Below are 24,474 nucleotides of genomic sequence, written 5' to 3' on the forward strand. Positions count from 1 at the left end.
AGGCATAGAGTTTGCCACCTTGGGAAAAGATGGAATAGTGAGTGAAGCCAGTTTCTCTTCCTGTATTCTTGAGCTACTGCACTGGCAACTGGTTACCTCTCCTTTGTTACCTCTTGGGAAGGCTGGAATCCATCCAGGAATCTCCAGCAAGAAACTACCGATTTTTTTGAATAAAACCACAGGTTTACAGTTTGAAGTCCGTAAGAGGTCTAGTCCAATTTTCCATTTTACAGAGGGGGAATTTGAAATGGGTGCAATGATGTGATATTAGTATCCAAGTCAGAATTGGAAGTCCGGTCCTCCAACTCTGGCTCTCCCCATGTTACAACCAGCTACATTTTTGGTAGCTACAGTAGACCACAGAAGTGTCTAGGGGCTCCTGGAGGCCCTTGGAAAGTGAGGGTGGACATCAGTTCCTTCTTTCCTGTTAGAGGACTCAATACTGCGACATCCAAGGAGTCACCTGAGAAACTTTCAAATTTACCCTTGCAGTGGGAAATGTGGGGGCACTGATTTGAACGGAAGTTATGATCTGTGGGAGCAGGCTATGACGATAGGGCAGAGTGTGGACCAAGACAAGTCTGTGGCAAGATCTGCTTTTCCCAGGTCCCAAGCAGCGAGGTCAGGAGAGGTGGTCGGGAGGGTTGTTTAGGTAGCCGGCTCAGAACGGGGATTTGGAGTTCACCATCTCCGGACGTGAAACAAACGCCGCTGTTCTCTACAAAGCTTAACCGTAACGACTGACAGGACTCCTTCGGCAAATCCGAGTAGGGACGGCCAAGGATGTAAATTGTGCCTCGTTGGCTCCGCCCATCGCACTGGTCTAGTCAACTTGAACACCGGGAGTGGGGTCGGTGGCTCCTTCACTCCCGTTCTCCGTCCCGTTTTCCCCGCCCTCCGCAAGTCATTTAACCAATGAGAGAGTGATGGGCGGCTACCAAAGGACGCTTCCATTTTCTGGAGTCTCTGAGGTTAGCCAATCAATGGGAACTCCTTGGTTGCTAAGACGCAGTTGAGTTTGCTCCACCCATACTTAGGACATTAGCCAATGAGAACCTGTACTTTGGACGGTTGCCGTGAAACCAGTGAGGTTCCTGCCAACGCTGGGGTGTCTTAGCGCATGCGCAGATTGGGTAAGTTTCTGGAAGACGGCGGAGCTTCCGCCATTTTGCGGGAAGAAGAGCAGCTCTACCTGCATCGCTGCTTTTCTTGCCTAGACTCTAGGAAATATCCGAGCTTCACTCCCCACAACATACCGAAAGGAACGGAGAGAACCGGGACCCCCCTGCGGGGAACCGGAACTGGTGAGAAACCCCAAAACCTGGTCCCCACCAGACGTCACCAATGCGTGACGTTGCTGCACGGCGCCTCCCCCTGACGTCACGGGCAGAAAATAGCGTCACGAAGAGATTCAGGGGAACTTTTAACGTTAAAAAAAACCTTTGTTTTGACCTTGAAGTGTTAGCTACTTAAATGTAGCCCACTGGCACGACTTTAGAGGTGGGCACTCTCGTGGCTGTATCCTGCACCGATAAAGATGCAGTTTCTAGAATTCTGTGATTTTTCTTTCTGGGTCCCTGCAGCCGTGACACTTAGGGTCGCCCACACTGGAAAGGGAGCATCGACCCTCCGCGGCCTGAGAGGACACACATCATCAGTTTCAGCCACTCGCACCACTATTCAGAGAGAGAGAAGGGAATTGAGCTTTCTTCCTCAATCTCTAGTCTGTCGAAGATTCATGTTCACTATGTTGACCTTTATGGGCTTTTCCCTTTTAACTTTTTCAAGCACTCATTCCAGTAGGCGTATGATGAGGCCACACATGAGGATTGAGCTCTGGGACACTGGCTCCCGCAGAGATTGTGCCAGTTGGTTACCTATAGGACCTTTTTTTTTTTTTTTTGAGACGAAGTCTCGCTTTGTCACCCAGGCTGGGGTGTGGAATGGCGCGATCTCGGCTCACTGCAGCCTCTGTCTTCCGGGTTCAAGCGATTCCCCTGCCTCAGCCTCCCGAGTAGCTGGGATTACAGGCGCTCGCCACAATGCCCGGCTAGTTTTTGTATTTTTAATAGAGATGGGGTTTCGCCATGTTAGCCAGGCTGACCTCGAACTCCTGACCTCAGGTGATCCGCCCGCCTCGGCCTTCCAAAGTGCTGAGATTACAGGCGTGAGCCACCGCGCCCGGCTTATAGGACCATTTTTTAAAGCTACACGACATGGGGTGGGCAGTCCTTCAAGTAGTTTTTATTTGTCTCCTTGTTCCTCTTTTATTAAACTGCCTTCAGTTTGTAGGTGTTTGTGCTCACCTCAGTGATCAGACCCAAGAGACGGCGCTACCGTCACCCTTGGGGCTCCACCTTTTCGTGAATTCTTCCCGAATTGGTCTGACAGTGGTTCTCTCTACTCCTTTAGCAGTGGAGTCTACCTGCTGGCTTGTGCTGTGATGAGGTCTAGGAAACTGACGTGATTGTGGGTCTCTAATGCTGTTTTTGGAGCAGGATGGAAGAAAACACGATATTCTGTATGTGGATGAGATTGAGTGGACCTTGACCCATAAGTTGGGACATGAAGAGAGAGTTTGAAAACTACCAGCCTGGGCCGGGCGCGGTGGCTCATGCCTGTAATCCCAGCACTTTGGGAGGCCGAGACAGGCGGATCACGAGGTCAGGAGATCGAGACCATCCTGGCTAACATGGTGAAACCCAGTCTCTACTAAAAATACAAAAAAAAAAAAAAAAAAAGGAAAAAACTGCCAGCCTGAAAATGAATAGTGTTTGCTACCTTATTGCTTTTAGGACTTCTAGAAAGACACTAAACCCAGTGAGATTGCAAGTTTCAAAATATTGCATTGTATATGTCTGCTTAAATAAATGTATTTGTTTCTGAGTGAAAACTTTTTACATAGAGATTTATTTGTGGAGGCTTGTAAACTTAAGTGAAAGTTTTAGTGTGTGTGTTAAGTTGTTCCTTACCCTGCATTAGCACTCAACAATGAGCAGTTCTTGAAATCAAGCATTTCATTTGGAGGGGAAAAGGCAGATTGTAAAAAATAGTTTATAACAGAAAATTTGTGTAGACTTGGCAGCCAAAATGACTGAAACAGCTTGAGTATCAAAAACTTTTCTTTTTAAGCCGGGCTCGGTGGCTCATGCCTGTAATCCCAGCACTTTGGGAGGCTGAGGCAGGCGGATCACCTGAGGTCAGGAGTTCGAGACCAGCCTGACCAACATGGAGCAACCCCGTCTCTACTAAAAATACATTAACCGGGTGTGGTGGTGCATGCCTGTAATCCCAGCTACTCAGGAGGCTAAGACAGGAGAATTGCTTTAACCTGGGAGGTAGAGGTTTCAGTGAGCCGAGATTGAACCATTGCACTCCAGCCTGGGCAACAAGAGTGAAACTCTGTCTCAAAAAAAAAAAAAAACTTTTCTTTTTAGACCCATTTTCCCGTAGTGAACAAGATAGTGTATATTAGCCTAATACTTTTAAGCATACACTGTACATGCCTCAGATATAGGAGACTCACAGTGAGGTTTAGCTAATGGGACTGATTATTTTGAAAAACCTATCAGAAGAACATTCATGTTCAGTGAGTATATATTTAAAAGTAGATATCTTGGTATACTCCACGGTGTCCTTTTTTTTTTCCTTTAAAGTTAATTACAAACCATATGAGAAGTAACATGATATAATAGATATAACGTTAGATTTGAAGTCAGAAAACCTTTCTGATCAAGAATTAGCTCCTCTGGCCGGATGTAATCCCAGCATTTTGGGAGGCTAAGGTGGGTGGATCTCTTGAGTCCAGGAGTTTGAGACCAGCCTGGGAAACATAGTGAGACCATGTCTCTACCCAAAAAACCCCCCAAAATATGAGAAGTTAGCCTGGTATGGTAGTGCACACGTGTGGTCCCAGCAACTTGGGAGGCTGAGGTTAGAGGACTGCTTGAGCTAGAGAGGCAGAGGTTACAGTGAGCTGAGATGGCAACACTACACTCCAGCTTGGGCAACATACTGAAACCCTGTCTCAAAAAAAAAAATTAGTTCCTCCATTTGAGCTGTGTGACCTTTTCTGTTTTGGAGATTGAGACAGAATCTCAATCTGCTGCATAGGTTGGATTGCAGTGGCATGATCACAGTTCACTGCAGCCTCAACTTCCTGGGTTCAAGCAATCCTTCCATTTCAGGCTCTCGAGTAGTTGGGACTACAGGCACGCACCACCGTGCCCAGCTAATTTTTATATTTTTTGTAAAAATGGGGCCTCACTGTGTTGCCCAGGCTGATTTTGACCTGGCCTCAAGCCATTCTCCAGCCTTAGCCTCCCAAAGTGCTGAGATTGCAGGTGTGAGCCACCCCCTCTGCCCAGCCCTTGAGCTATGTATGACTTTTAGCAGTTCAAAAAACTTTAGTCTTAAAAAATTTGGGTATGAATCATATATTACCTGTCTGCAGCATTTGTTACATTTGATTGCTAAATAAATATAAAGTGTTATTACAAAAAGTAGAAGGCTGGGCACAGTGGCCCATGCCTGTAATCCCAGCACTGGGAGGCTGAGGCAGGTGGATCACCTGAGGTCAGGAGTTTGAGACCAGCCTGGCCAACATGATGAAACTCCGTCTCTACTAAAAATGCAAAAATTAGTGGGCACATAGTGGCGGGCACCTGTAATCCCAGCTACTCAGGAGCCTGAGGCAGGAGAATCGCTTGAACCTGGGAGGCAGAGGTTGGCGTGAGCCGAGATCATGCCATTGCACTCCAGTATGGGCAACAGAGTGAGACTCCCTCTCAAAAAAAAAAAAAAAAAAAAGCCCGGACACATTGACTCACGCCCGCCCGTAATTCTGACACTTTGGGAGGGCGAGGTGGGTGGATCACCTCAGGTCCGGAGTTCCAGACCAACCTGGCCAACATGGAGAATCTGGACTCTACTAAAAATACAAAATTAGCCGGACGTGGTGGCACATACCTGTAATCCCAGCTATTTGGGAGGCTGAGACAGGAGAATCGCTTGAACCTGGGAGGCAGAGGTTGCAGTGAGCTGAGATCATGCCACTGCACTCCAGCCTGGGCAACAGAGTGAGACTCCCTCTCAAAAAGAAAAAAAAAGGCCGAGTGTAGGGCTCATGCCTGTAATTCCAGCACTTTGGGAGGGCAAGGTGGTCAGATCACCTGAGGTCGAGAGTTCGAGACCAGCCTGACCAATACGGAGAAACCTGGTCTCTACTAAAAATACAAAATTAGCTGGACATGGTGGCATATGCCTGTAATCCCAGCTACTCGGGAGGCTGAGACAGGAGAGTTGCTTGAACCTGGGAGGCAGAGGTTGCAGTGAGCCGAGATCGTGCCATTGCACTCCAGCCTGGGCAACAAGAGCAAAACTCCATCTCAAAAAAAAAAAAAAAAGAAATTGAGTTCACTGGTTTTTATGTATACCGATTTGATTTGGGTTTGATTTCCATATTAAGCCTTAAATTTGACTCCAAGTAATTTTTTTCTTAAGAATCTTCTCTCTCCATAACATGCTTAGCACAGTGTCTAGCAGTTGTAGGTACTGTAAATCATAGAATCATAGTTGTAATGATTACACTTACTAAGTTGTCAAAATAGGATATGGACTCTTAGGGCAGCCAGGGCAGCAGTGTTGCATAGTGCATTAGCTGCTTTAAAAAGGACGAAGTTCCTTTTTTTTTTTTTTTTTGAGATGGAGTCTTACTCTGTCGCCCAGGCTGGAATGCAGTGGTGTGATCTCAGCTCACTGCAACCTCCGCCTCCCAGGTTCAAGCGATTCTCCTGTTTTAGCCTCTTGAGTAGTTGGGACTACAGGTGCCCGCCACCACGCCTGGCTAATTTTTGTATCTTTAGTAGGGATGGGGTTTCACCATATCGGTCAGGCTGGTATTGAACTCCTGACCTCAGGTGATCCACCTGCCTCGGCCTCCCAAAGTACTGGGATTACAGGATGAGCCACCATGCCTGGCCAACAAAGTTCTTACAGTTATGAAAAAGTCTGATTATGATAGCCTCCTTGCATACAAATTCCTCAGGTTTTGGGGTTTTTTTTAAAAAGCATGATGTACATTTAACGGGCACACAAACTGTATACATTAAAGTGTACACTTTCATACGTTTTGATATATTAAACACCCGTGAAACCGTGACTCCCAAAGATTTGTTTGTTTTTGTTTTTTTGAGACAGTCTTGCTTGTCATCCAGGCTGGAGTACAATGGCATGATCTCGGCTCACTGCAACCTGTGCCCTCTGGGTTCAAGCAGTTCTTGTGCTTCAGCCTCCTGAGTAGCTGGGATTACAGGCGCTTGCCACCACACCCGGCTAATTTGTTTTTTTTGTTTTTTTTTGTTTTTTTTGAGACGGAGTCTCGCTCTGTCGCCAGGCTGGAGTGCAGTGGCGCAATCTTGGCTCACTGCAACCTCTGTCTCCTGGGTTCAAGCGATTCCCCTGCCTCAGCCTCCCCAGTAGCTGGGACTACAGGTGCGTGCCACCACACCCAGCTAATTTTTGTATTTTTAGTAGAGACAGGGTTTTACCACGTTGGCCAGGGTGGTCTTGATCTCTTGACCTCATGATGCACCTACCTTGGCCTCCCAAAGTGCTGGGATTACAGGTGTGAGCCTCCATGCCCGGCAATTTTTTTTTTTTTTTTTTTTTTTTTAGAGACAGCGTCTTGGTCTGTCACCCAGCCTGAAGTGCAATGGTGCGATCTCAGCTGGCTGCAACTTCCGCTTCCTGGGTTCAAGCAATTCTCCTGTCTTAGCCTCCCAGGTGGCAGGGATTACAGGCATGTGCCACCACGCTTGGCTAATTTTTGTGTTTTTGTGTTTTTTTTTTTTTTTTGAGATAGAATCTCGTTCTGTCACCCAGGCTGGAGCGCAGTGGTGCGTTCTTGGCTCATTGCAACCTCCACCTCCCGGGTTCAAGCAGTTCTTATGCTTCAGCCTCCCAAGTAGCTGGGACTACAGGTGCATGCCACCACACCTGGCTAATTTTTTGTATTTTTAATAGAGATGGGGTTTAACCATATTGGCCAGGCTGCTCTCAAACTCCTGACCTCATGACCGCACCCAGCCTTAATTTTTGTATTTTTAGTAAAGATGAGGTTTCACCATATTGGTCAGGTTGGTCTTGAACTCCTAAACTCAGATGATCCATGTGTCTTGGCCTCCCACAGTAGCTGGGATTACAGGTGTGAGCCACAACTCCTGGCCCCAAAATTGGCCCCAAAGTTTTTCTTGTGCCCTTTTAAAATCCTTTTCTCCCAGTCCTTCCTCTCACTCCTATCCCTAGGCAACCATTGTTCTGCTTTCTGCTTTCTTTGATATAGTTGATACAGTGATTAGTTTGCTTTTCATTTTGGAGACTGACTCTCGCTTTGTCTCCAGGCTGGAGTGCAGTGGCATGATCTCGGCTAACTACAACCTCTGCCACCCGGGTTCAAACGATACTCCTGCCTCAGCCTCCTGAGTAGCTGGGTCTACAGGTGCACACCACCATGCCCAGCTAATTTTTGTATTTTTAGTAGAGACAGGGTTTCACCATGTTGGCCAGGATCTCTTGACCTCGTGATCCACCCGCCTCGGTCTCCCAAAGTGCTGGGATTACAGGCGTGAGCCACCGCACCTGATCTAGTTTGCGTTTTTTAGAATTTTATATAAATGGAATTGTTCATTGTGCACTTTTGGGGGGGGGTTGTGGGGGGCTGGTTTCTGTCACTCCGTGTAATTATTTTGAGATTCATCCATGTGTGGGTTGATAATTCCAGACCAATAACATTTGAATAATTTATCCTGTTGGTTTTATTTGGATTTTCTGTTTTTCTTATTTGACAAACTGGTGGTAGACAGCCTGGGGAAAGGCAGTTTCTAGATGTGAGAGCTTCGGGGAGGCACATTTTACCTTGCCTACCAGAGAAAGGTTTCAAAATGGGGTTGGTCGAGCCTGTCTTAATCATCATATTTCTGAGTTACCTAAACTATAGTTGATATTAGGTAGAAAATGCTTAGGGATAAGGCCCTAATTATTGGTGTTCGGGGTATGCAGAGAGGAAGACCTTAGGGCAAATCTGCATTTTGGTGTTGCTTTGACTTGCTTCTGATTTTTAGTCTTGCCTCTTTACCTTTTTATTGGAAATAATGTGCCTTTTTTTTTAATTTTTTCTTTTTATATTTTTCTCACATCTGTAGCAGCCAGGCCTATTTTTATTATTTAAGTTTAAACCAGGTATTTATTCAGAATTTTGAACAATAGAGTGGAGACCTAATATCCATTTTGTAGTGAACAGTAGTTTTGACTACCATCATTTTCTCTTCATAGAACAGGATAGGTATTTTGTTTCTTCCTAGGTGTTGTTTCCTTCTATATCCTTGACTTTTTTTTTTTTTTTTGTATTCTTTTTGTGTTTTTGTTTGTTTTGTTTTTGAGACAGGGTCAAACACTGCTGCCCAGGCTGGAGTACAGTGGCACGATCTTGGCTCACTGCAACCTCCACCTTTTGGGTTCAAGTGATTCTCCTGCATCAGCCTCCTGAGTAGCTGGGATTATAGGCATGTGCCACCACACCCAGCTACTTTTTATATTTTTGATAGAGACAGATTTTCGCCATGTTGGCCAGGCTGGTCTCAAACTCCTGACCTCAGGTGATCTGCTTACCTTGGCCTCCCAAAGTGCTGGGATTACAGGTGTGAGCCACCGCGCCTGGCCTATCTTTGACTATTCCAAGCCACAAAGCAGAACTAGTTCAGATCTATAGGGTGTAAAAATAAACCTAAGAGTAAGTGACAGCTGGTAAGGTTTCTCCGCAGTTCAAGAAACAGAACTGAAATCTGTATATCCTGAAGTCTTCTTCTTGGAGGGGAAAAGAAATGTGTGGTGCTGGAAAGGGAGGAAAAATATAAAACAGGGTCTTACATATTAATATCCTCTCCCCAGATCTGACAGGATGGCATCTGATGACTTTGATATAGTGATTGAGGCCATGCTGGAAGCTCCCTATAAAAAAGAAGAGGTAATATTTTCCACCTCACTCCTGGAATTGGGTTAATAAGAAAGAGTAGTTGTCGATCATGACTTTCAACTTTCAGCATTTTATGAATCCTCTTTCCCTGCTTATTTATTATGTACAATAACTAATCATAAAAGGCATAGTCTTAGTAAGCTTTGCTGGAGACTATGGTTAAGAGCCATACTTTTAGAGAGGACCAGAAACCGGGGTGGGCACATAATGGTGCTGGTAATCTGTGCTTTGCTCAAAACTCGAAGTGACACAGTAGAAAGTCACTGTACCTCAGACCTAGCACCAATTTCATTTTTTGTTTTTCTGTTGAGACAGAGTCTTGCTCTGTCCCCAGGCTGGAGTGCAGTGGTGTGATCTTGGCTCACTGCAACCTCCACCTCCTGGGTTCAAGCGATTCTCATGCCTCAACCTCCCAAGTAGCTAGGATTATAGACAAAAGCCACCACGCCCAGCTAATTTTTGTATTTTTAGTAGAGTCGGGGTTTCACCATGTTGGCCAGAATGGTCTCGATCTCCTGACCTCATGATCCACCCACCTTGACCTTCCAAAGTGCTGAGATTACAGGTGTGAGCCACTGTGCCTGTCCCAGTTTCTTTTTTAATATACTTTTTATAGAGACGGTCTTGCTGTGTTGCCTGGGCTGGTCTCGAACTCCTGCATTCAAGGGATCTGCCTGCCGTGGCCTCCCAAAGTGCTGGGATTACAGGATTGAGCCACTGTATCTGGCCCACTTAACACCAATTTTCTTGCTTGCTTGCTTTTCCCTCCCTCTGCCCTCTCCTGCCATCCCTCCCCCACCTTTTTTTCTTTCCTTTTCTTTCTTTTTTTTTTTTTTTTGGAGATGGAGTTTTACTCGTTGCCCAAGCTGGAGTGCAGTGGCGCATTCTCAGCTTACCACAACCTCTGCCTCCTGGGTTCAAGCGATTCTCCTGCCTCAGCCTCCCAAGTAGCTGGGATTACAGGCATGTGCCATCACGCGTGACTAATTTTGTATTTTTAGTAGAGATGGGGTTTCTCCATGTTGGTCAGGCTGGTCTGGAACTCCTGACCTCAGGTGATCCGCCTGCCTTGGCCTCCCAAAGTGCTGGGATTACAGATAGGTGCCACCGCACCCAACCTAGCACCAATTTGTAACTCTCTGGGAAATGTCAGTGGAGCAGATGTTGGGTAACCAAAGTTTGACATCAAAATCTGTCATACTGATCTCTTCCTTTTAGGTAGTTTCCTTGATTCCTCTCTTACTCCCTTTGTTAGGAAATAAGGGTGCTCAAAATCTGGCTAATCAAGTGCTTTGATTTCTTCCTTGCCCACCTTTGTTCCCTTTGCCCATTGGAATCTGTGTGTCTGCCACCTTATACCTTGTGATATTTTCCTGGTGAATGCCTCAGGATGAGCAACAAAAGAAAGAAGTTAAAAAGGATTATCCTAGCAATACCACCAGCAGCACCAGCAACAGTGGCAACACTGGGACCAGTGGAAGCAGCACCATCGGGGAGACAAGCAAGTGAGTGTGGGAGGAAGAAATGGGTTGGCACCTTGGGGAAGGGAAACAGTTTTGTCCATTGGAAAAATAACCAGAATAGGGAGATCGTTTCTGTTAAGAGTGCTGACTTTTAGTAATGGCTCCACTTAGGTCATGAGAATAATGGTGACTTGATTTATTTACCTAGTCTTCACTTTCCAGTGTAGATTTCTGGATTAGTCCTAGCATCAATATACTTCATTTGAATAAAATAGCAAGAGGAGCCAGGGGTGGTGGCTCACACCTGTAATCCCAGCACTTTGGGAGGCCAAGGTGAGTGGATCACCTGAGGTCAGGAGTTCGAGACCAGATTGACCAACATGGTGAAACCCCGTCTCTACTAAAAATACAAAAATTAGCTGGGCGTGGTGGCAGGCACCTGTAATCCCGGCTACTCGGGAGGCTGAGGTAGGAGAATTGTTTGAACCTAGGAGGTGGAGGTTGTAGTGAGCCGAGATTGCACCATCGCACTCCAGCCTGGGAAACAGAATGAGACTCTGTTTCAAACAAACAAACAAACAAACAGAAAATAGCAAGAGGATCCCTGATTTGGAAACACCAGGTTTTGCTTGGCATTAGGAGGAAAAATGGCCTCTTCAGATGCCTGACAGCTTTCAGGGCTGCAAGTTGGTATTGTGCAGTTGCTGTGAACTGCTAGATCATCTTCGGGGCTTTGGTCTTTCCATGCTTTCTGTTTCATTCTGGCCTTACTGTAATTCCTTTTCTTTGGCAGCAATAACGAAACCTTCTCTTTAAGAATTTACACTCCTGACTTGGCGCGGTGCTCACACATGTAATCCCAGCACTTTGGGAGGCTGAGGCAGGTGGATCACTTGAGGCCAGGAGTTCAAGATGAGCCTGGCCAACATAGGAAAACCTTGTCTCTACTAAAAATATAAAAGATTAGCTGGGCATGATGGTACATGCTGTAATCCCAGCTACTCAGGAGGCTAAGGCAGGAGGATCGCTTGAACCTGGAAGGCAGAGGTTGCAGTGAGCCGAGATTGCACCACAGCACGACAGAGCGAGACTCTTTCTCAAAATTAAAAAAAAAAAAAAAAAAAGAATGTACTCTCTTTCACAGGAAGAAGAGGAGTCGGAGCCATAGTAAAAGCAGGGATAGAAAGCGCAGGTCAGTAATTCTGGGCCAGGCACAGTGGCTCATATCTTTAATCCTAGCACTTTGGAAGCCAAGGCGGGGAGGACCACTTGAGGCCAGGAGTTCCAAACCACCCTGGGCAACATAGTAAAATCCTATCTCTACAAACAATTAACAAATTACCCAGCTGTGGTGGTACATATTTGTACTCCCAGCTACTTAGGAGGCTAAGGCTGGAGGATTGCTTGAGCCCAGGAGTTTGAGGTTGCAGTGAGCCGAGATTGTAACACTAAACTCCAGCCTGGGCAACAGATTGAGAACCTGTCTCAAAAAAAATAAAAAAAAAAATTAAAACATTTAGCTTAAAACACAAACACATTATACAACTCGGCAAATTTTCTTTATGTCCTTATTCTATAAGCTTTTTTCTACTTTTAAATTTTTTTTGTCTTTTACTTTTTTTTTTTTTTTTTTTTTTTTTTGAGGCGGAGTCTCGCTCTGTCGCCCGGACTGGAGTGCAGTGGCCGGATCTCGGCTCACTGCAAGCTCCGCCTCCCGGGTTTACGCCATTCTCCTGCCTCAGCCTCCCGAGTAGCTGGGACTACAGGCGCCGCCACCTCGCCCGGCTAGTTTTTTGTATTTTTAGTAGAGACGGGGTTTCACCGTGTTAGCCAGGATGGTCACGATCTCCTGACCTCGTGATCCGCCCGTCTTGGCCTCCCAAAGTGCTGGGATTACAGGCTTGAGCCACCGCGCCCGGCCGTCTTTTACTTTTTAAACATTATTGTTATTGTTGAAAACTACGACACAAAGACACATGAACCTAGGCCTGCGGAGGATGTTTCACCTCTGCATCTTGTCCCACTGGAAGGTCTTCAAGGGCATTAATACACATAGAGTTGTACTCTGCTATAACAATGCTTTCTTTAGGAGCACCTCCTGAAGGACCCGCCTCTGTTCTATAGTTAACATTTTTTTATAAGTAGAAGTAATATATTCTAGAATAATGATAATAAGTATAGTAAATACACGAATCAGTAACATCTTTATTTTTTATCGTGAAGTATATACTGTACATAATTGTTTTATTTTTAAACAATTTTTAATTGATGCATAATAGATGTGTGTAGTTTCTGATATGTGTGAAATTTAATACATATAATTTGTAAAGATTGCCGGGCGCGGTGGCTCAAGCCTGTAATCCCAGCACTTTGGGAGGCCGAGACGGGCGGATCACGAGGTCAGGAGATCGAGACCATCCTGGCTAACTCGGTGAAACCCCATCTCTACTAAAAATACAAAAACTAGCCGGGCGAGGTGGCGGGCGCCTGTAGTCCCAGCTACTTGGGAGGCTGAGGCAGGAGAATGGCGTAAACCCGGGAGGCGGAGCTTGCAGTGAGCTGAGATCTGGCCACTGCACTCCAGTCCAGGCCACAGAGCGAGACTCTGCCTCAAAAAAAAAAAAAAAAAAAAAAAAAAAAAAAAAAAAAAAAATTTGTAAAGATCAAATCAGTGTACTTGAGATATCCTTGACTTAAATATTTGTCTTTTTATTATGCTAGGAAACATTCAAATTATTCTCTACTAGCTATTTTGAAATGTATAATAGATTATTGTACATTGTAGTAATAACCCTACTGATCTGTTGAACACTGGGTCTTGTTTTTTCTTTTTTCTTTTTTTTTTTTTTTAAGACAGCGTTTCGCTCTTGTTGCCCAGGCTGGAGTACAGTAGTGTGATCTTGGCTCACTGTAGCCTCCGTCTCCCGGGTTCAAGTGATTCTCCTGCCTTAGCCTGCTGAGTAGCTGGGATTACAGGCATGTGACACCATGCCTGGCTAATGTTTAATGTCTTTTTTTTTTTTTTTTTTTAAGAGACAGAGTCTTACTCCGTTGCCCAGGATGGAGTGCAGTGGCACGATGTCGGCTCACTGCAGCCTCCACCTCCCAGGTTTAAGCAGTTCTCCTGCCTCAGCCTCCCGAGTAGCTGGGATTACAGTCACGTGCCACCATGCCTGGCTAATTTTGTATTTCTGGTAGAGATGGGGTTTCACCATGTTGGTCAGACTGGTCTGGAACTCCTGACCTCAAGTGATCCACCCGCCTCGTTCTCCCATAGTGCTAGGATTACAGGCGTGAGCCACCACTCCCAGCCTAATTTTGTATTTTTAGTAGAGACAGGGTTTCTCCATGTCGGTCAGGCTGGTCTTGAACTCTCGACCTCAGGTGGTCTGCCCACCTTGGCCTTGCAAAGTTCTGGGATTACAGGCATGAGCCACCGCGCCCAGTCCTGGGTCTTATTTTTTCTAATTAAATGATATATTTGTACCCATTAATCTACTTCTGTTCATTCCACCCACACCCCCTATCCCTCCATCCTTCCAGGCCTCTAGTAAACACTAGTCTACTTTCTATTTTCATGAGATCCACTTTGTACATAATCGGATGTGCTGTACTTTTTATACAACTGGGAGTGCTATAGATAGTAGTTTGGTTTACACCAGCATCACCACAAACACATAAGTAATACGTTACGACATGACAGCGGCTGTAACATCGCTAGGTTATAGGAACTTTTCAGCATCATTATAATCATATGGGACCACTGTTGTATATGCACTTGGTTATTGGCCTAAACATGATGTGGGCCTGACTGTAGTTGTTTCCATCTGTAGTCGTAGTCGAGATCGGGATCGGTATAGACGGAGAAACAGTCGGAGCCGAAGTCGAGATCGGCAGCGTCGTCACGGTAGCCGTAGCTGGGATCGTCGACATGGTAGTGAGTCGCGAAGTCGGGACCGTCATCATGAGGATCGTGTGAGCTACAGGAGTCCTCCACTTGCCACGGGGTATCACTTTTTGCTAATAAGATTCACCTTGGTATAATAATATGGATAAAACAACAAATGCACTATGAACCCTGCTTGAGGGTGCTTATTATAACACATTGTGATTGGCAGGATACTCAGGCACAGAAAGGGTTGGTATTCAAAATTTACTGTTGGGCATGGTGGCTCATGCCTGTAATCCCAGCACTTTGGGAGGCTGAGGCCAGAAGATCACTTGGCCCCAGGAGTTCGAGACCAGCCAGGGCAACATGGCGAAACCCTGCCTCTACGAAAAATGCAACAATTAGCTAGACGTGGTCATGTGTGTCTGTAATCCTAGCTACATAAGGAGGCTGAGGTGGGAGGATAGCTTGAGCCTGGGAGGCAGAGGTTGCAGTGACCTGAGATGGCGCCACTGCACTCCAGCCTGGGTGACAGCGGAAACACTGTCTTAAAAAAAATAAAAATAAAATGAGACGAAGTACTGGAATCTGGTTTTCTCACCATGGAAGACCCAGCATTGGACCAATGAGAATAAAGTTTCACCTTTTGTTTTTCTCTATTCTTTAGTTATAGGTATGGACACAGTAAGAGTCCTCATTTCAGAGAGAAGAGCCCAGTCAGGTGAGTTGATAATGAACACTTTTTTAGGGATTGTGAGGTATGAGTAGAAGGTTATTTGAGCCAAATAACAGGAATGCGTAGTACTTGAGGGTTAGCTGGAGAACAATGACCAGGTATTGGAAGGGCTGGTCTTAACACATTTCACACTTTAGGGAACCAGTTGATAATCTGAGTCCTGAGGAGCGTGATGCCCGCACAGTTTTCTGTATGCAGTTAGCTGCCCGCATTCGGCCTCGAGATCTGGAGGACTTTTTCTCTGCTGTAGGCAAGGTAACCCTCCCACCTTAGTTTTCTTCTGAGTAACTTAGCTTCTATCTCCCTTTATGCCCAATTCAGGATTTCTTTTGTGTCCTGGATAGGTTCGCGATGTACGTATCATCTCAGATCGGAACTCACGTCGTTCTAAGGGCATTGCCTACGTGGAATTCTGTGAAATCCAGTCTGTGCCACTGGCCATTGGGCTGACTGGGCAGCGGTTGCTGGGAGTGCCTATCATTGTACAGGCTTCACAGGTGAGCAGGCTGAGAAACAGACACAAGATTTTAAGGGGAGAGGGAGTGTGGGACATGACCCATCATTTCCTCCTTCCCCAGGCAGAGAAAAACCGACTGGCGGCCATGGCCAACAACCTGCAAAAGGGCAGTGGTGGACCAATGCGCCTCTATGTGGGTTCCCTGCACTTCAATATCACTGAAGACATGCTCCGGGGCATCTTTGAGCCCTTTGGTAAAGTGAGTAGAAGTGAGAGAAACCTCTGAAGGGAATTGGAAGAAGTGGGGAGGGGAGGGTGAGTGTTTGAGTGTACTTCTGTGTTCTGCCTGGCCATGATTAACCTGCTACATACATCATAATGGGCGTATGAGTCTCTGCTGTGAAAGTTTGGCTCCATCTCTGTTCATGTGCTTAGTAGACAAATAAGTTAGACACAATGAAATCGAATAATAGGCCAGATTAGGGAAGATTAGTAGGTAAGATTAAGATTACTAATTAAGAAACGGGGTACAGTGGCTCATACCTGTTGCAGCACTTTGGGAGGCCAAGGCAGGTGGATTGCTTGAACCCAGGAGCTTGAGAGCAGCCTGGGCAACATGGCAAAACCCTCTCTCTACAAGAAATACAAAAATTAGCTGGGCATGTTGGCATGTGCCTGTAGTCTCAGCTACTTGGGAGGCTGACGAGGGAGGATCACCTGAGCCCAGGGAGGTTGAGGCTGCAGTGACCTAAGACCATGCCACTGCACTCCAGCCTGGGTGACAGAGATCTTGTCTCGGAAAAAAAAAAAAAAAAAAAAAAAGAAGTCAGTAGAAATATTTTGGTAAAAGGTGGCCCTTTTTTTTTTTTGAGGCTCACTACAGCCTCGACCTCCCAGGCTCAAGTGACCCACCCACCTCAGCCTTCTGTAGGCGTGCACCACCACACCCTGCTAATTTTTGTATTTTTTGTGGAGACGGGGTTTTGCCACGTTGCCTGCCCACGTCGGCTTTCCAAAGTGCTAGGATTACAGGAGTGAGCCACTGCACCCTACTGTTTCTTTTTAAAAGAAGGTTTGTGCCAGGCACTGTGGCTCACTCTATAATCCCAACACTTTGGGAGGCTGAGGCAGGAGGATCACTTGCACCTGAGAATTTGAGAGCAGCCTGGGCAACCTAGCAAAACCTCGTCTTTACAAAAAATAAAAAATTAGCTGGGTGTGGTGGCCTATGCCTGTAGTCCCAGGTACTTGGGAGGCTAAGGTGGGAAGATTGCTTGAACCTAGGAGATCAGGGCTACAGTAAGCCATGATTGTGCCACTGCCCTCCATTTTGGGCAGCAGAGTGAGACCCTATCGCCAAAAAAAAATAATAAAAAGATATGTAATTTGTTGGGTAGAAAGCTAGAAATATTGGCGGATCATCATGGCTCACTCCTGTAATCCCAGAACTTTGGGAAGCTGAGGCTGGTGGATCATTTGAGCCCAGGAGTTCAAGACCAGCCTGGCCAACGTGGTGAGACCCCATCTCTGCTAAAAATACAAAAATTAATGATTGCACCACTGCATTCCAGCCTGAGCAACAGAGTAAGACTCTGTCTTTAAAAAAAAAAATCTGGGTAGGAAAGATTGAAGATACAGACTAGTCAAAAATTTACTAATAATTTCCACTATTCTACTACAGATTGATAATATTGTCCTGATGAAGGACTCAGATACAGGCCGCTCTAAAGGTTATGGCTTCATCACGGTGAGTCTCTAGTCTTTTAATTTTTTAATTTTAGTTTGGGTTTGTCCACTTGTCTGATTTTGCAGCTTAGCTTCATCCTCCTCCTTTAGGAACTGTCTAAATGACCCGTAAACCCTGGTACCCGAAGCTTGGACTAGCCTTCTACCCCTTGAGATGAGTGCATTGCTTGAGATCTTGGCTTTGCTCCTACATTCTGTCAGTGGCCCTGGTATGGGGGTGTCCAGGAGTTCAACCAGCTTCCCTGGTGCTGCAACTTGGCTCTTTGGGTAATAGTAACCAGGCTGCAGCTAAAAGGTTGGGAGTGTGAGGGAATTAGGTATGGGCTTTTAAAGACATGCTTTATAGAGCTGATGTTTCTCATAACAGGGGTGAGAATAGGAAATTATGCTTCCCTCTGGTGCTACCCCATTTGAAGCAATTTCTGCACTGAGAAGGATCAGTTATTAATGTAGCACTATGGAGAGAATAGTGAGGCCACCTAATTATGGGCGAGTTTCACCTTTTCCTAACGTTCCAACAAAATTGTTGCCAATTCCTATAACTGGTTTTTCCAGCCCCGTGTGACTCCAGGCTGAGAACTGGCTGCCAGCCACAAAATCTGATAGAAGCTTGTATTTTCTGGGCTTAAACCAGGCAACATACACCCCCACAGTTACCCACAGGGCACAGGGCAGTAGGTTGTATTCTCTCTTTGGAATTACTCACCTCAAAAATACCCAGTAAAGGCAAGCCGTGTATAACACCTGCCTAGGACTGTCAGTACCACATGCCAGGCCCTAAGGCAGGTAATACTGCTAGCTAGCTAAACAAAGCTAGCTGTGGTGTTGAAAATTCTGTGGTGGCAAGTGACTTTTGTAACCTTTTCTAGCTCTCTATGTGACTGAGATATGGAAAGGCTTCTGTGGGGCATTTTTGCCCTTGTGTTGTTGCCTTTTAGGTCAACAACCTTGACACTTACACAAACAGCAGACTGGGAATCCTCTTTGTACCAGGGTGTTGCTGGGTGCTGCTGATAAAAGGGACTAGAGAGTAAAGGCCTTCTGGTCAGCAGGTCACTTAGTCAGCAGCTCTGGTGTGTATGTCGGGGTGTGCTTGCTGCCTTGCTGTCAGCACTAGGGTGTGTTCCCTCCTAAGCCTGGAATTAGGAGTTCCAGATTCCTAGTACTTGACTAAGAACTAAAACTTGGCCGGGCACCGTGGCTCATGCCTGTAATCCCAGCAGTTTGGGAGGCCAAGGTGGGTAAATTGCCTGAGGTCAGGAGTTCAAGACCAGCCTGGCCAACATGGTGAAACCCCATCTCTACTAAAAAAACAAAAATAAAAAAAACTAGCTGGGTGTGGTGGTGGGAGCCTGTAATTCCAGCTACTCGGTAGGCTGAGGCAGGAGAATTGCTTGAACCCAGGAGACGGAAGTTGCAGTGAGCTGACATGGTGCCACCACACTCTAGCCTCAGTGACAGAGTGGGACTCCATCCCAAAAAAAAAAAAAAGAACTAAAACTTACTAGTACAGAGAACTGAATTAAAAGCCCAGGAGCCTTGGCTCTTAGCCTGTCTTCCATTTGATAAACCCATTTGTGAAATAACTTGTCAGGCTAGATTTCCTACAATAATAAACTTTTGCATTATTAGATTCTTAATGGAGCTGGAAGATTGAAAAGTGACTGCCATTGAGTTCGTTGGAAAAGGTCCTTTTCAGAGAACCATTTTGAGATGATGGGCATAGGTCATATTTTCTGGGAAAGAAAAGTTTGTACCTCAGTGAGCATACAATTTTCCTGGGATAGTAGGACTAGGGAGTGTTACTGGGGCTTTGAGAGCATGTCTTTGGTGAGGAGGTGGCTAACATGGCCTGGGTTTCTTATAGTTCTCTGATTCTGAGTGTGCCCGGCGGGCCCTGGAACAGTTGAATGGCTTTGAGCTTGCTGGTCGACCTATGAGGGTTGGCCATGTGACTGAGCGACTGGATGGTGGCACAGACATCACTTTTCCTGATGGGGACCAGGAGCTGGATCCGGGATCGGCAGGTGGACGTTTGCAGCTCATGGCAAAACTGGCAGAAGGTAAAATTATCTCCACAAGGTGAAGAATAGGGGGTTGAATTTTAGATCAAGGGTTGGGGCTTAATCCCACCTTTTCCTTTTAGGCTCTGGAATCCAACTGCCAACCACTGCTGCTGCCGCCGCTGCTGCTGCCGCCGCTGCCCAAGCTGCTGCCTTGCAACTGAATGGAGCAGTTCCCTTGGGGGCCCTGAATCCAGCAGCTCTGACTGGTAGTCTTGGACATGGGAAAGGAAGGGAAGGTTTGGGGGTCTGGAAAGAAGGAGTGCGCTGTGCTTGCTCACTCACTCTGCCTCTCTTTGTTCTAGCTCTGAGTCCAGCCCTGAACCTTGCCTCCCAGTGCTTCCAGCTGTCCAGCCTCTTTACCCCCCAGACCATGTGAGTCTCAGGGCCTCGCTCATTCTAGTCTTTGATTATTCTTTATCCTTTGAATTCCCATTTACCTCTTCTTTCCACAGGTAAATCAGTGGCACCCTGTGCCTCTGGATCCTGCCACTTCACATCTACTCTTCCATGGCCCCGTTTCTCCATTTTGTGGACCAAGCCATCCTGAGGGTATGGACATTGTCTCTGAGGAAATTGGGGCCACCCTTAAGGTACCAAGAAGAGCTCCTGCCCATGGCTCCACTGGAAATGGACTCTGCTGAGCAAAGCCCCCAGTTGAAGAGAACAGAATCCACACCTGCATTGAATACCTGTTTCTCCATGTGTATGGTCTCTGAGATTACCTTCTTGCCCTTTCCAACACCTTAGTGATTCCTCAATTCCTCCCCCATTGGGAAGGCCATAGGGCATTAACTGAAGGAACTGGCCTCTCTCCTTTTCCTGTACCTTTACCCTTTAGTCTGTCAAGGAAAACCTTAGGACCTCGGAATCAAGAGGACTGAGTTTGTGGGTGAACCTTGAAGGTGCTCTTTCTGCTACAGGAGCCCTGGGAGATAGCATGGACATGTGCATTGAGAAGCCAGCCTCAGACCTTAGCTTGAAGTAGCTTGAGGCAAGACCTGCTGTAGGCTCAGCATCTTGCTAGGAGGCATGGGAGTAATCCATCCTGCCAGGCATTTAGGGGCTTTCAGAAATTTAGTAAAAGGTGGAGCGTACCTTTCCAGTATCTTCCATCTTCATACGTATACTTGTCCTCCCTCCCATTTCCTCCTTTTGGCCCAGGGTGGGAGGATGGAGGGAGGCTGCTACTCCCTACCACTTCCTGTGTGCTTCTGCTGTGGCCTCAACCCTGGCAATTAAAGCTGCTCCCATCCCCTACCTGGGCATGTGTGAGCCCTTCTCACTGGATTTTATACCCCTGTGTCTGTGTACATAAATATATATACATATATATATATATATATATATATATATATAAACTTTGTACAAAAGGCAAGCCGCCTCCTCGTGGCGGCTGTTGCCCATTTGTGTGTGGTCTTTGTTATGTATCTCTCTGACAACTTCTCATGAGCCCAACTCATGATGTTTCTAGGGATATAAAACATTAGTAACACCATTGTGTTTCTTTTATTTATTTAACCACCTTTAGAAAGAGTGAAAACTCACACCTGGGTGGGGTTCCCATTCTGTGTCTGCATTACACTCTTGATCCTATGGTTGTCTTCTCCATCTATCTTCATCTTAACTATCTCCATCCCAACTACCCACTGGACAGAATTACCCAAACAGCCAAGTTGCAGCACTGGGACAGACTTAAGACTTAACAGGCTCCTTTTCTGTGCCTAATGACAGATCTTATCTTTCCAGCAGATGGCACTATGACAGTACTACATTCTACACTTTTTTTTTTCTAGTGGGGGGGTTGTGATCTTGAAGATTTAAGTACCAGAGTTAAGCTGAGCATTCTTAACTCTATTGGTCTTTGTGCCTACCTTTGACGCTCTTTGTAGTAGCAATCCCAGTCCAATATCCAAAGGGGTTTGGGTCTTGTTTAACAGCAGGTTCCCCTGACCTGATGTCTGCTATTGTTCCTCTGTCAGTCACCGCAACCCTTGCTTTCCATATGACTCTGCCTGGGATAACACAGGCCTGGGACCAGTGAATTCTAGGGAACCAAGTATTCCAGAAATACCTCTGTGAAAGGGAAGGTGCACCTACCACTGCCTTAATAATAAGGAGGTGGGAGAGGCTGTCTCACCCAGTTTAGGGACCAAATGAAAGGAGAAGGCCTGAATTCAGGGGCAGGGCTCTGTGGGGCTCCTTTTTTGATCTCTATGGCAACAAAATGCTAAGACTTTCTTATGCTAAAAATATGGATAATTGCTGTTAGGTTTTAATTTGTCAGCTCTCAGACTTCTAAGCCAGTGATGTTAGCCTCTGGGGTTGCTTTTAACACAAAATCACTTAAATACTTGAAGCCTGCTTGAGTCATAAACGGCCAGTGGAACTCTAGCTCCCAAGTCTGTTAACTGCTTCTATAACAATACCACAGACTGAGTAATTTATAAAGAAAAGAAGTGTAGGCCGGGCGCGGTGGCTCACGCCTGTAATCCCAACACTTTGGGAGGCCGAGGTGGGCGGATCACGAGGTCAGGAGTTCAAGACCAGCCTGGCCAACATGGTGAAACTCTGTCTCTACTAAAAATACAAAAATTAGCTGGGCATGGTGGTGGGCGCCTGTAATCCCAGCTAGTCGGGAGGGTGAGACAGGAGAATCACTTGAGCCCAGGAGGTGAGGTTGTAGTGAGCTGAGATTGCGCCACTGAACTCCAGCCTGGGCAAAAGAGCGAGATTCCATCTCAAAAAAAAAAAAAAGAAAAGGGTATTTCTCACAGTTCTAGAGGCTGGGAATTCCAAGAGCATGGTTCCTGCATCTGGTGAGGGTCATCCTGTGGCAGAAGGGCACAAGGTAGAAACAAGTACATGAGACAAAGGGACCATGGGCCAAACTTGCTTTGTAATAGCCCTCTCTCGTGATAACCTGCTCTGTGATAGTAACATTAATCTGTTCATGAGGGCTCTGTCCTTGTGACTCAGTCACCTCGTATTAAGCCCCATCTTCAACACTGTTGCATTGGGAGTCAAATTTCCAATGTGAACTTTTGGGGGACACATTCAAATCACAGCATTTCTGATTCTTCCAGGCCTAGATCTTAGCTGATGTTGCTGTTCTCCTGGTTACCACCCCATCCCTTCCCCCATCTGATCCTAGTTTGCTTTCTGGACCTGGGGAAGGGAAGGAGGATGCACTATTTTTAGATAAAAGCTGCTGGCTATGACCCAGCACCCCTACAGTTATTGATTTGTCTTCTAATGCATCTTGAGAAGTGCAGTGGGTACCATTTTTATTAGTCATTCTGAGGCCATGAACTGGATCTTCTCAGGGCTGGCTTGGCTCCTTCAGACTATTATAAATATCCACAGGCCTTGCCTCCCTGCCTTCATCTGCTTGGTTTCCTTATGTTTCCATCCCTAGCTACTTTGACCTTCCTACACTCGGATCCTTCCACCTCAGTTCTTTCTTGTTAGTTCCTCACGTAGCCTCTTGCTGGGAGAGAGACAATGTTGGAAATAAGGAAATATCTAAGACAATTTCCAGTCTTACTCCATATAAGGTGATGGTATCTAGTGAGTGACAGTTGGTGTCAGTATGTGACTCAGTGCCTTCTTGTTACTCATCCCTCCTCCATACGTAGTGGTTAGAGTGGAGAGAAGTGGGCAGTGAACAGACTCTGGACCCAGCTTAAGGTAAAAGAAACTTCCCTCAACATCTACCTGCACATGGTGGCTGGCAGGGTAGGGGTGACATTGTGACCCAGATCCTTTGCCCAGCATAGTTAGAATTTCCCTACCAGTCCTCAGTTCTAGAAAAGCTTCTCACCTGATTTTTGGCTTCCAGTCTATGCTTCTATATTCTCTAAGGTGGCGGCATTTCTTCCCTGTTCTTTAAACTGCTGTGCTCTTGACACAGGAATTCTGCCTGCTTCCTCAGACTCCCAACAACCCCCTAGATAGGAGTTACCAGTAGAAGCAGAGGCTTGACCTGTGAACTTTTAGTCCTGGACCATATGATGAAGGGAATTGAGTAAAAACTTGGAAGGATGGGGCCGGGCGCGGTGGCTCACGCCTGTAATCCCAGCACTTTGGAAGGCTGAGACGGGCAGATCATGAGGTCAGGAGATCGAGACCATCCTGGCTAACACAGTGAAACCCCATCTCTACTAAAAAATACAAAAAACTAGCCGGGGGAGGTGGCGGGTGCCTGTAGTCCCAGCTACTCGGGAGGCTGAGGCAGGAGAATGGCATAAACCCGGGAGGCAGAACTTGCAGTAAGCGGAGATCTAGCCACTGCACTCCAGCCTGGGTGACAGAGCGAGACTCCGTCTCAAAAAAAGAAAAAAAAAACTTGAAAGGATGGAATTATATCACAGTCCCTCTTTTCCCTGTAATGGAAAGGCTTTAGTGAAAATCAGGCAGCAACACTTGGACAGTGAAAAGAGACTCTGAAAGGTGAGGTGACGAAAGGTGGCATAATGGTCATTGTTAACATTTATGCAAGGTTGGTTGTAGATTAGGTGTTCTAATCATTTTATGTGTATTAAGTCACCAAATCCTCACAACAATCCTCTAAAGTAGTTTATTATCTTTACTTTGTAAACAAGGAAGCATATCCAAATAGGTTAAATAATTTTCCCCATAAGCACAAAGTTAGCAAGTTAGGGATTCCAATCCAAGTACTCTGGCTTCAGATCCCTTGATCTTAACCTTACCTGCCTCTCAGCACCAACCGCGGAAGACAAGGCCTTGGAGTCAGTGAGGAAGTGTCACATTTCCTATCCCTGCACCCATAGCTCTCAGTAGACTCAGAATTTTTCCACTGCCATGTCTTTGCTTATCTTGAGTGACAGTGTTTGTGGGTGAACCTTGAAGGTGCTCTTTTTCTGCTACAAGGGCCCTGGGAGATAGCATGGACATGTGCATTGTGAAGCCAGCCTCAGACCTTATCTTGAAGCAGCTTGAGGCCAGACCTACTGTAGGCTCAGTATCTTGCTAGAGGCATGGAAGTGATCCATCCTGCCAGGCATTTCTCTTCCTTTCCTCCTTCTGCTGATAAAAGTCCTATCCTTGAAGACCTTGAAGCTTTCCT

General features: G+C 46.2%; 1 protein-coding gene across 7 annotated transcripts; it reads left to right on the plus strand.

The window, feature by feature from the left end:
* The first annotated feature begins 1,112 nt into the window (after positions 1-1,112).
* RBM23 (RNA binding motif protein 23) lies at positions 1,113-20,883 on the plus strand. Of its 7 annotated transcripts, XM_033188594.1 has the most exons (15): positions 1,114-1,304; positions 2,413-2,521; positions 8,947-9,022; positions 10,421-10,536; positions 11,639-11,686; positions 14,328-14,501; positions 15,051-15,104; positions 15,257-15,374; positions 15,464-15,616; positions 15,698-15,835; positions 17,258-17,323; positions 19,190-19,385; positions 19,469-19,594; positions 19,691-19,760; positions 19,841-20,883. In XM_033188594.1, exons 2-15 carry the CDS (start codon positions 2,481-2,483, stop codon positions 19,842-19,844), a joined length of 1,380 nt encoding a protein of 459 aa, XP_033044485.1. In that variant the 5' UTR covers positions 1,114-1,304; positions 2,413-2,480; the 3' UTR covers positions 19,845-20,883. The 7 variants fall into 7 exon arrangements, with proteins under 7 accessions (XP_033044486.1, XP_033044485.1, XP_033044487.1 ...); XM_033188595.1 differs by lacking the exon at positions 19,841-20,883 and having other exon boundaries at positions 1,113-1,304; positions 19,691-19,764; XM_033188596.1 differs by lacking the exon at positions 11,639-11,686.
* The last annotated feature ends 3,591 nt before the right edge of the window (positions 20,884-24,474 follow it).

The sequence above is a fragment of the Trachypithecus francoisi genome, unplaced genomic scaffold (genome assembly GCF_009764315.1).
Source record: "Trachypithecus francoisi isolate TF-2019V2 unplaced genomic scaffold, Tfra_2.0 Lachesis_group3, whole genome shotgun sequence".
In the NCBI taxonomy this organism is placed as follows: Eukaryota; Metazoa; Chordata; class Mammalia; order Primates; family Cercopithecidae; genus Trachypithecus; species Trachypithecus francoisi.

Bases quoted from the DNA above. Each gene is read 5' to 3' on its own strand.
- RBM23 (XM_033188595.1), top strand. From the start codon at position 2,481: ATGCTGTTTTTGGAGCAGGATGGAAGAAAACACGATATTCT. The intron at 9,023-10,420 runs GTAATATTTTCC...TGAATGCCTCAG, and splicing joins CTCCCTATAAAAAAGAAGAG to GATGAGCAACAAAAGAAAGA. The intron at 15,375-15,463 runs GTAACCCTCCCA...TGTCCTGGATAG, and splicing joins TTTTCTCTGCTGTAGGCAAG to GTTCGCGATGTACGTATCAT.